The following is a 12460-nucleotide window of genomic DNA, read 5'->3' as shown; positions in this document are numbered from 1 at the left end:
AAGCAGAGTTTGTGTTAAAATATCTTAAAGCGTACTAACACAGCGATTTCTAATGCTAATTATTAGCACGTCATGTTAGCATTAAGCTAGCTGGCAAAATTGTTCAGTTTTACAAGTAATTCTGTCTGTTTTGGATTTCATTTCACAACGATTTTTTGGTGGAGGTATTCTACTTGAATACCAACGGTGTGTATACGGCAAATCCTGCCTTGTTTTTTTTAATGCTCACAAACGACACAATCCTTCCATTAGCTGTTATTAAATTAATAACCGCCATCATCCTCCTTTGCCGCTAATACGCTATAATCGGCTGTCTCCACTCTGCGGCCTCTCAAAGCTCGCACTCAGCATTAGCAGGCCCGCCCGGCGACGGTTGAATTATTTAACACACACTTTCCTCACCACGCAAAAAGTTTGGTGCGGATGAGCACCACACACGGGGAGAGAAATCAATGCCGGATGGAAGGGAGCAAAACTGTTGGCGCGCCATCTAAAAGGTTTAATTAAAGTAAATCTAAGTGATTGATTCATGTGCTTAGCTTGAGGCTCCCGCCACTTAGCTAGGCTACATGCTGGGAAAAACTGCATTAAACTGCACGGACAACCACTTAGAATTTGCAAAAGTTTGTCGTGGTTGTAAAAAAGTTTGTCTGGATGCTTGTTGCTAGGCAAAATAGTGTTATCTCTAAATATATCTTAGGTTGCTCTGTTATACCATGACAAAAAATCTCGAACCTTTATTTACCATACAAAACGTGTGATCAATCCAATCATTTAACTTCAAACACCTTTAAAAGTCATTTTTACAAACGTCGGACGGAAACAGCATAAAAGCATTGCGACGTCTCTTGACATTCTTTGCGCTCGTTCCACTTTGCTTTGGCACGTCGCTTGACTTCCTGCTGAAATTAACCAGGCGGTCCCAAAAATAACACCTAGCGAGAGAGGCTGGGGAGAGGGAGGCGGGAGATGATGCGAAGCACGAAAAGATGCGATGAAAAAAAAAAAAAACGAGGGGAGGGGTGGGATCGTGTATTTTGGATATCCGGACGGAGAAAACTTTGGTAACGGCATTTTTAAACAACCGATAAAAAGCACGCAGATGGTGCAGGTGTTCCTATTATTCTGGCTATCATAGAAATAGACTTAATTCGACACTGAGCTTGATAGGTCGGAAAGATAAACTACCATAGCAACTAACGACCTAATGGGGACTAGAAAGTGGTATAATTACACACACACTGCGAGGCTACACGTTACCCCCGTACGTAAACACTCAATCAGACATGACGTCTTTTTTCTTCTCTGGTTCCCTCCATCATACGTGTTAATCAGCGCCGTGTGGCGCCACTCCACGTTCATTACTTCTTGATGAAGCCATCCATTAGGAGGGAACTCTGATTGTCACCAAACAACAGCATTGTGTGTTTGCCAGCGCGTCAAGTTGTACATCACGGGGCCTCGACATGTATTCATCTTATTCCGCGTGTGCGCGCACGTGCGCGGTGAATACATTATGAATCCAGAGCGGATGTAATTTGCGGTGGGCTAATAGAGGGTGGTCATGCGGGCAGACCTAGTCGTGCATTACAAATCACGGCAGCTGGGCCGCGCCTCCCTCAAGGTGACCTTCAGAAAGCTTACCGGACAAAGGTGAGCCCGTTAAGTCTGTATTCTTTGTGGACGGACACAGCTTTGAATGATCATTTCTAAAATGATCCTAGGAAATCACACTGTCCCATTGCTGGTGAGCTATTTTTAGAACTGATAGCTAGCTAGATAGCATTAGGCTAGCATAACGCTTGATAAGCATTAAGCTCGTGAGCTAGCATAAATTATCAAACTATTTAGATAACTAGCTAGCTAGCAAAATAGATAAATATTGACATCTTCGTAATAACCTTGATCTTTTATACAGTCTGTTAAGTCAAGGATCGAAATGAGTCGGGTTAAACTCAACGACTTATTAAATCTATTTCGCCACTGTTTGCTCCAGGCCGCCTTACCTTAGTGCACGCCTGCTTTAATTTGATGATCTGGCTATAAATAAACCTTATCTCATGTCCCTCTTTGCACTGGACATATGTGCGATAAGACGCTTTTTCAATTACCCCGTCCGCAAGCTAACAAGGCGAGGACCACCGCCCTTGCTATTTTTTTAGTGCAATTTGAAACTAAAGCGTTTGGTTATTGAACAAACTGTTAAACCTGGTTGCTATGGAGACAGGAAGCATCTGTCACTGATGTCACAGTTGGAGACCCTCACTTGACATTCATTATTGCTTTGTGGAAGGTTGAGGCCGAGATTGCATTGCTTTGAAATTTGTTGAGACAAAAAAAAAGGCAAACTAGCCTCAATTAGCGAGTGAAAAGGTGCCGATAAGGAACGCTAGCTTGCCCGCCGACCTTGCCTCCTTGATCTTAAACAAGTTGGACGGAGTGCAGCTGGCGGCGCCGGGTGCTATAATCCCTCTCGCGGCGAGAACAAAGTCACGGTTGAGAGGTGCTGATCGATACTGGAAATTGTGAGTGCTAACTAAGCTGACAGTCCAATGAGAAGTTTGATTTGAAACAAAGCCAGACACCAGCTAATGATGAAACGCAGAAATGGAAAAATATGAACTGGCTGTAAATTAATAAGTCGGCGGAGGGCGGTGCCCCTCCAGATACAACAGGGGGCGCTCTTTTACAAAGTTTTTAAAAACCTGGAACAGATTTTAGAATAGGGAGAGTGTTTTAGTTCAAAGTGTATCTAAAGACACCACTGAATATGATTTACGCCCCTCTGATTGAGCACTATGAAATCCGCCTAGCAACAAGAGACTGCAAAAAAAATGAAAAAGATTTGCTTGTCCTTGATGCTAGCTAAAATTTATATAGTTGCAGCTGAAAGAACTGAGAAACACGCCTGGCAACTAGCGCATTTTATTACCCTCATCATCATCATGAGGAGCGGAGGGTGCAAAGACCATAGAAGGCAAGGTGGTGTTACAAAGAGAAGCGCAAGAGCTGATTTATCATTTCCAGGGCCTGACCGGTCCTCGCTGACAGCGGCGAGCTGCCTTGACTCAGCCCTGCAAATTACCGCCCTACCTCATAGGCCCAGCGTGACCTGGGCCTATAGATATACACTACCATGCAGGCCATAAAAGCAGCATAAGCTTTTGATTTCCTCCCTGCCGGCGGCGGTTAACACCGTTGCTGTTCGCGTCACATTTAAATGGAACATTCTCTTCATGTGGGCTTCTTCTGTACCGAATGAAACGCTAGTTGAGATTATGTATACATGAATTGCAGGTACGCGTGACAGATTATGTCAAATGCGGTTCATTTTAAATTCATTCCGACGGCACAACTGTCAAAAGTGTCAATACGTACTCAATCCGTTATAAATTAGCATTAAGCTAGCAGAGGCATGTTGGGTTATTTTAAATACAAACTGTTTTTGTTTTGTATTTATTTCAACGCTCAACCTGAAATGTGAGTGACATTAAAAGCCCAACATCTCTTTTACTGGAGAATTGTTCACTTTCTGCCAAATTCTTAAATTGGGTCAGTTGTACACAGGCAGTTAAAAGAAGCCTTGGTGATTAACTCTGATGGCCACCAGATGCCCGACAGACACGCACACAAAAACGCGCACAAGAACGACCACAAAGACAGCGACTAAATGAACCCAAGAGCAAAAAAAGGTCTAAGAGCTCATATACCACACGTCTTTATGCTTAGCGTAGCGCAAATATGCATACGTGCTTGCTGTGATCTTAGAAGCTTCCAATCAAGCGGCCAATCAGATTGCAGCAAAAGAGCCTGCTCAGACGAAATGAGGCGCTGCCAAAAAACAAAAATCAGCCATGAACTCATATATAATAACCTCAAAGATGAGGCGATATATTTATCCGAGTTGCAACTAGCATGCTAAATGCTAATACAGCAGGAATGCATCTCAATCCTATTTAGTTGCCATTAGTGCAAACTGGGAGCCATCGAATCTACTTTGAGTGCAAGACCTTGTCCAACTAGTCCAAGAAATACAAGCAATTAAGACAAATATGAGGAAAATCAACAAGCCATCTCCAAATTGATCATATCCACATCCCACAGGGATGACGTTTAGCTAAATGAAGAAACATTGGGAAAAATAATTAAGTGATTTCCCCTTTTTTTTCCTCCTTTTAATGAAGCATTCCGCAAAGTTGCTCGACATCTGCGCTCCAATCAGCCCTGATGCGACGCGATTTGACGTCCTGCATCGTTAACGCTTGTTGAGCCATTAGCCAAAATTAGCGCTGGCGCAAGTTAAAAAAACGCATTAGCATGATGATATGAATACATTAAAAAAAAGGTGTCCTAGGGAGAAGCATGAAGACATCTCAGTTTCTTTTTTTTTTAAATACCACAGTGAGAGATGGAAAAGTCTCCGGGGACCGCTGCCATGTGCGAAGAGGAAGATATCGGCAAATTCATCAGCGGCTTCTTACGCGGGCTGAAATTGGTACATCAACCAAAATGGAACTTTTGTGGGAGAAGGGAAGGGGAAGGAAAAGGATGAAACCACAGTGGGTTTGTAACATGCGCCACCAAGCCAAGGACATTGAATCAGTCAGCATTTAAGTGGCCGCAGAACAGCAACAGATTGACAGCAACCACAGAACTGGGTCATTAGACAAGTTGGAGAGAATTCTGAGTTGTTTCAAATAGTGGTCACAATACTTTCAGGCTTTTACTAGAAAGCCCAACAAAAAGGTCAGCAAAAGCCTACTAGAACAATTTAAGGTTCTTTGGGGTAGTTCAGAGGCCCTTTAAATTGTCCTAGGAGTGCACTGATTTCTAATTAGTCATTTAAATGCCAGTGATCAATTCTGAAACCCACCAAATTCCAATTATGAGGGTGTGCACACTTGTGCAATCTGATTATTTCAGTTATTTAAAAAAATATATAGTTGAGTAACTTCAACATAGTTGCTTGGCTTTGAGAGGCCACCAAAGCCACAGCATTTTTTTTTCCGGGGTATCGGTATCAACGGTATCGAAATAAAGATATTTCAGCATTGTCCAATCGGATCCTGTCTGTGATGTGATTAAGCATCAGTAAGGCAGCTAGCTATTTGGGTAGAAAGACGCACCACCTTCCATTTGCTCCCTCTCTTTGTTCACCCTCTCCCCTGCTTCCTCTCGTCGGAACAAGGTGTTTATTTGATGTGGCGTATCCACGGTAACGCCGCCCGCCACGCTGAGGTAACGTCGTTAATCATCAACTTTATCACACTGCGGGTAGAAGACGAAAAAGAAGAAGGCAAAAAGTCCTCTCGCATCCTTTCCTATTTCCTTTGCTCTCTTTTCAGTTGACATGACAACAGACGACCAATTGTTGCACCGTCGCCACTGCTGATGACATCACCGTAGGCGCCGGGCCAATACTATCCCGAAAGGAGGGGATGGAAAAAAAAAAAAATTAAAACATGTCCTCCTGTGTGTCATATATTGTTGTGGAATACAAATAACACACACTCGGGGGGACAAGAGAGACGTGGACGAGAGAGGAAAGCCACGCCCACACTGTCCTTTCTCCCAAACTCATTTCCATACTGGGTGACTTTGGTATAACACACACACTCACACACGCACAATCAATTTTATTGCAAGGAGAACATTTTGTATTCCACAAGTGTCCAAGAAGGACATTACTGGTATCTGCTGCCCTCGTGAATGGTTTAAACATCCCTTTCGATATGGCTCTGTGCAAACACACACACATACACACACACGCTGCAAAAGGAGTCCGGTAACAAGCCTGTTTTAGCCATTATGACTCCAGAGTGTGAAAGTGAGTCTGGTCTTTTGGGAAGTGGACCGCTATGCACACACACGCACACACGTATGTACAGCGTGGTCTGCTGGGAAATGGTTTGCGCACACATCAAGACTGGCCTAGATAGATGGGCTGGCATAGGACACACACACACATACTTGTCTTTATGCACATTCAAGGACACTGTTCCGGCCTACATAGTGCGGTCATTGCGAAGCGGAACGCCTCGCCTGGAGTAGAAGATAAAACCAAGAAACGAGTAAAGAGGAAACACACTCAAGGAAATGAAGCAATTTAGCCGTCCTTTTGTTTAACCTTAGTCTTCTCCCGCCTCCTCTCCATCCCAGCAGCCCCGGTCGCCACGGCAACGGGCAGATCGGGACAGGATGCCATAAAAGTGCTGTCGCAGCAGAGCGGACGGCGAGCGACGGGTCGACAGGCAGAAAGAGGCCGGTAAAAATTGCGCACAGCTCGTTAAGCCGGACAGTGTTCAAAAGAGAGCGGCCGGGCGGAGACGCATAATGGCTTTTTGTCGCCATGGCGACCATTCCACGCGATAGCCAAAGCGGCCCTAATCGCGTTAATGATAAGTCAGACCACTCTGTGACATTTGCTCATGCGGTTGGAGCGCAGTTAAGGTTCCAAATGCTCAACTTTGGCAATTTCTTTGACTTCTAGTTGTTTACTTATAATAAAAATGCTAATTGTTTACATTATCGGATACTTGATGCACCTTTTAATCTATATAAAACAACAAAAAAGTTTGTTTTGGAACATTTTCACGAGGTTCAGCAGTGCTTAAATATTGATTGCTAAAAGGGTTATAACACCACCAATGCTATTCCTTAGCCTCCCTATGGCGTTTTGCATTGTTTGTTAGCATTAAGCTAACTCAACTTTGGTAGACCAAAGTTGTGTGGATGTTTGAAATACACATGTAATTCCTTTTTTAAGATGCACAGCAGATTTTATTTTTATTTGATTTATTCATTTTTATTTATTTATTTACTTTTATTAGTTATTTCTCAAAAATGACAAAACAATTGGACACTTAAAACAGATTTGGTAAACTACAATTTAAAAAAAAAAAATAGCTTTCGAGATCATTTAGTGGCAAATCTTAATGGTTTCACAAGAAATAATATATAAATATACTTCTATTAATACCACAAATATGTGACTTATTTCCATCTAAAAGGCTTTTTTTTTTTATTGGCTAAAAAGCCCCATCTCAAGGGTTCAGCTTCCCTTAACCTCTCCCTGTGACTGAAGAAAGTGACAGCGAATGTTAGAAGCCGCAGGCCAAAGAGCGGACTTTTGTTAGCTGTGATTCTTTGCCCCCGAGAAGCCATCCAGCAATGGTGGCGGCGGCAGACTTGCAACAGCAAGAAGATGCCCGCAAATTGAGCATCCGAACGCAGCCGGGGGCAAGAAAACACACACGCACTCAAACACTTCAGGTTTAATCTGGCTTGCCTTGGAACTGTCCCCCTGCAGGGTGTCACTCACTGAACATAGTGTGTTTTTTTCACCACCTTGGAATTCTGGGGCCTAAAAATGCGACTACAGGGTGTCAGATACTGAATCGCATTTTTTTTGTCTGTTAGGAACACGAAAAATGCGATGGTAAATACAACAAATTTAAAAAAAAAAAAGGTAGGTTTGTCATAATTGATAATTTGTCATAATATTAATTGAGGATTGTATATTTAAGGGGGAGGGGGGGGGCAGTGCCCCCATAACGCCCCACTTTAGCTCCGCCAGTGTATGGCCAGTAACTGTAAACCCCAATTAACCAGATTTGATTAAAGTTAATTTGTTTATGTGTCAAAGTCAAATTAAGATGGACTACTGGAAGATAACTTGCAAATTTCTATTTCGCGTTTCCCCTCCTAAAGCACTGTGACGGATCCTTTTCGCAAGGAAAAAAAAACAGCCATCGAACCAACCGGTAAACTCACAGTGAACCGTCTCAGATTAAAGATGGAAACCACCCCGCCCCTCTCCCCAAAAAAAACAAAACAATGGATGGGTCGAGTTAAAGACGCTTTGTGAGATGAGAGAAGAAGGGCGGCCAGGGCACCGATGAGATGGAGGCAAAGAAGTGAAAAGCGCGGCTGGCTATGAATAATATAGACGGCTGCCTTCCCTCATCGCTCATCCCTCGGCCACACGTGGAACTTGGGGAAACAAACGCACGCAAAACGAGTCGCACTCACGCTCTCTTGGTAATGAAATGTGGCGGCAAAGAAGGGGGCGCACCGCATACTGCGGCAATTCTGGAGCCTGACACACACGACGACGACAGAATTTGACTATTAAGAAGTGTTTCCTTTCGTTCTATGATTTTAGATTATCGCAAGACAAACCGAGATGTGTGGTTAGGATGTTTGTGGGGGGGCTGCTGATACCAGGCACCGATACTTTAGACAAAAAAGTCCTCCTTGGCAGAAGTTGGCGCTATACTGCGAACGTTTGACACATATGTGTCGGTGAAAAGTAATTTCAGCTCATGGTGTAATTAATTCATGACATTTTATATATATTAAAAATAGGTATCGATACTTCAAGTCAAAACATTAGGAACAGCTATCAGTCTGATGCAATAGAATATCATTAGACGTGTACCTAATAATGTGTCCACTTTCATTAAAAGCTTATTTATTTATTTATCTATTTATGTATGTACGTCGAGTCGGAATAAAAGGCAGCTATATGTCTCATCTGTCTGCTTGCGGGTTCACTCCAGGTGATCAAGCATGAGTGTGCACCCTAAAAAAAAAAAAAAAAAACTGTGTATGAGATAGCAAGTCATTATTTCCTGTGGCGGCTTCAGGCGGATCAATACAGGAGGTTGCATGTGTGTGTGTTTGTGTGTAAAAGATAAGCAAGGAACCAAAGATTAGGCCACGCAAATCAAAAGAGGCGTGCACATACAAAGAGGCCGTAATAGCGCAACATGAGGAATGAAGACGGGAGGCCGTGATAGCGCCAAAGAGCAGAGGACAGCCTTGGGATGGATTTCCGATACCACGCCGGCGGCTTAAGCGAGTCACAGTCACGGATAATCCTTCTCTTTCTTCCACCCGACTCCGCCTTTCCATCTATCCGTTCACGTTCGGGCTCCCTCTCATCTTTTGGTTGCTTCCCCTCCGCCCGAGCGTCACCTGGGCCCGAGCGAATGTGCGTCGTATATTAAGAGCAGCTGTTGTTGAGGCGCGCATTTAAGTTGAAGCCGTGACGACCCTCCGAGGCACTACAAATATCTTTAACGCGGATTGGCCTTTAATCACTCATTACATCCGCCAGTAGAGCTGCTTGAACCTCTCGCTCTGACAAAAAGCTCATACACACACACACACACACACACACACACAAAACTGACAATATTACAGTATCTTATATTAATATTACAGTAAATATATATATTAGGGTTATGCAGCTCTTCATAAAAGACAGATGGAGAATGATTCCAGGACGGTTCGATTTGAAAGTGGTACGACTCGATTCGGTTTGACTCTTCAAACGAGAGCTTGTATCTTCCGAATGAATCGCCAAGAAGGTCCGGGCAGTGACACGGCAGCGTGGGGTGCCACAGAACTGTCAATAGAGCAATAATAATGAATGAACTGTCCGTGGTGCTGAAAACACCTCCCCCGGACAAACTCCAAATTCCTCAGCCACTGGTCCTAAAAGGTGACGAGAGCTGGAAGGCAGCCCGTGATGAGTCAGTCTATTGAATTGGACACGAGGATTGATGGGATGACCCAGAGGGCCACTTTTAAGAAGCGGGACCTCATTTTGATCAAACAGGACCAGTATGAATATTAAAATCTGATAAGAGAATAGCGCTTAAAATTTGTTAAGCCATGATGATGGGGTCAAACCCAAGTGTCTGCATAAGTGTAAGATTGTAGAATAGAGTTTAATCTCCGTCAATCACCGCATTCCCAAACAATTTCCTGTGAATTACGTCCACCTGGGAGGATTACGTGGGGATTATAGTATTTGTACATTCCAGGGGCAAAAGCTCCACGCCTACACAAATCGCAACAGTTTGTCACTGGTGTTGTAAAATAAATGGGATGATTAACTGGCGCCGGTACTGTATTTATTAATGTTATTGACCGTCATTAAGTTTATAGTAAAACTATATTCACAACAATCTGTACACTAAAAGTGGACGTAAAGTCGATTTTTTTTATTAATGTAATACATTATATGCACCCACATTAGTCTGAACTCACTTCCATCCCAGTTAAAAAGAAAATTTGACTTCTATTGCCGTCAATGGCAGTGAATGAGCAGAAAAGGCTAACTGGTTTTAGGGGCGGCCATTTTGTCTTTTACTGCCACTTGGGGTCGACTGAAAATGACATCACAGTGTCGACTGAAAATGACATCACAGTGTCGTCAGGTAACGACAGCTCACCTGTTGACAGCCAGTTTCTTCGTACGCAAAATATTTCTTTCTATTATTGGTCGGAAATTTGAAACATACAGCAACATTTTAAATTGTAAAACTGAATTGTTTGGTATCGATATGAATAAAAATTAAATTGTCCTTTATATTTTCATTCAGTGTGATTACCGTCTGCTGTCGTTCCAATAAAGTACCAGCCAGTATTTCAGCATCCCGCCACAAGAAAAAAAGAAAAAAAAAAAGTTTGCGCTGTCTTACTCAAGAAGCGTTTTGAGTCAACTCTGAAAAGTCAACTGGGGTCACCTTTGAAACCGCATTATGACACACGCCTGGCATCCGTGCCGCCCGCGTGTAAAAATTAACAGGATGGCTCATGTATGATGAGCCGTTGCGTGTCTCACTGCGACACGGATGCAAACACACACACGCACACACACGCACACACTCGCCGCCGCTCTCCTCATCTCCCTGTTGCTATGGAACCTGTCGCCATGCAAGGCGGGGAAGGTAGGCTGAACTGATGGAAGCGGACACCGGAGAGGATGACGACGATGAGGAGCGTGAAGAAGAAAGACGATGGCGTTAAGAACCCGTCGGAAGGATGGAAAAGGGGGGCATCTTTTTTTTTTTTTTTTTTTTGCACACCGCAACGTGGGTGGAAGGAGGCGCCGCGTTCACACTGCGCAATGCAAACAGACCCTTTCCTCGCCGGCCATCGGCGAAATCCCGATCCACCATGTGGACGAGCGAGAAACTCTGCAATACTTGTTGGGAATAATGTTGTTGCCCCCCTGCCCCCCACGCTCCCCCCTCACTTCTGCAACAGCCTGTTGACTGACCCGTACGCCCACCCATGACGCCACATGTGTGCGAGAGGCCTCGTTCCGAACTTCCCGGCTGCCCTCCTCCCCCTCCCCTCCATCATCAACACTCACAAGACAGTTGGGGGGGGGGGGGGGCGTACAAATAAGATCACATACCTTGATGATTCTCAAGGGTGTCCTCCGGGATGTACATGTTTTTGCTTTCATTTACCATAAATGTAGTCCAGGGTTCTCCCTATGCGTGAATGGATTGAAAAGAGGGGGGGGGAATAGCCCCCCTCCAAAAAAAAAAAAAAAAAGAAATAAAAGGGGGGCGGGGGGGTGAGTCTGACAGCTTGTGGATATTCCCGTCGCTCGGCAGGGGAGGGGTGTCTTCGGATGGAGTGAATATTACCTAATCCCCATGATGGAGGTGAAGGCGAGAAAAAAGAGGGATCTGTCGGCGGAACCGGTCGGCAAAACGCACCGGCGCATCCCTCGGTACATCCGGGCCCTAGGCGACGAGCATGAAAGCAGCACCGCGTTCAATCTTCACTCTCCTCTCCTCTCCTCTGCTTTTCTTTCCTCTTATTTTATTATTTTTTTTTTTTTGTAGGTGGGGGGGGGGGGGGGGGGTATTTATTTTTTCTTTCCTCAAAGCTTTAAAAGAGCTCGCAAAGCACGGGCGCTGTCAGTGGAAGTGCGCAAAAGACGCATCGCTGCTTGGCATCCTCGCTGCTGCTGCTGCTGGAGGAAGAGGAGGAGGAGCAGGAGGAGGTGGAGGAAGATTGGAAAATGACAAGAGTGCAAATATTCCATCGCGGGGGTTAAATCTCCCAATAGGTTAAATCCACGCTGAGAGCCTGGCAGGAATCCACAAAGGCGCGCAACGCAGGCTGTCCTATCCTGTCCTGTCCTGTCCTCATCCGCGCTCCTCTCGCGTCCCGATCCAGTCCATGGTGGTCTCCTCTCTTGTCGCTCGCTCGCTCTCTCGCTCGCTCGCTCTATGCGTGTGTGCGTGTGTGCGTGTGTTTATGTGTGGAAGTGGACCGGAGTTTGGGCTCTCTCGTCTGCCTCTGCTGCTCCTGCAGCTCTGCAGTCAAACACACTGAGAAAGAGAGAGAGAGCAAGCGAGAGAGCGAGAGAGAGCGGGAGACCCCTCCTCCTCCTCCGTCCGAGTGCTTGCACACACTGACTGCTTCCAGATGTGTGTGTGTTTAATTTTTTTTTTTTTTTTTTTTAAATAGACTGGTCAGAAAAGACATTGTTTGGGATTGTATGCGTGGCAGGGATTTGTCATATTAAAAAAAAAAAAGAAAGAAAGAAAACGTGTATTGGTTTACACGTTTACATGTGCGGTCCACTCGTCTCAATTAGCAGAGGAAGGAACAGAGGTCAAAGTTCGGACACATGTGGCGTGCT

The 12460-nt window shown here is 44.6% G+C and overlaps 1 protein-coding gene across 6 annotated transcripts in view; it reads right to left on the bottom strand.

Moving 5' to 3' along the window:
* The window catches only part of cacna1c (calcium channel, voltage-dependent, L type, alpha 1C subunit), a 79843-nt gene extending 67696 nt beyond the window's left edge, over nt 1-12147 (bottom strand). For 5 of the 6 annotated variants that reach the window (XM_037242684.1, XM_037242687.1, XM_037242686.1 and 2 more), the window contains exon 1: nt 11216-12146. In XM_037242684.1, the coding sequence (XP_037098579.1) occupies nt 11216-11273 (58 nt within the window). In that variant the 5' untranslated portion in view covers nt 11274-12146. Of the gene's footprint in view, nt 1-11215 lie in introns of all 6 variants that reach the window. The other variant, XM_037242683.1, reaches the window with a different exon arrangement.
* Nucleotides 12148-12460: the final 313 nt, after the last annotated feature.

This window comes from Syngnathus acus, chromosome 23 (genome assembly GCF_901709675.1).
Source record: "Syngnathus acus chromosome 23, fSynAcu1.2, whole genome shotgun sequence".
NCBI lineage: Eukaryota > Metazoa > Chordata > Actinopteri > Syngnathiformes > Syngnathidae > Syngnathus > Syngnathus acus.
Note: the sequence above shows the minus strand (reverse complement) of the source record. Positions and strands in the feature narration are given on the sequence as shown.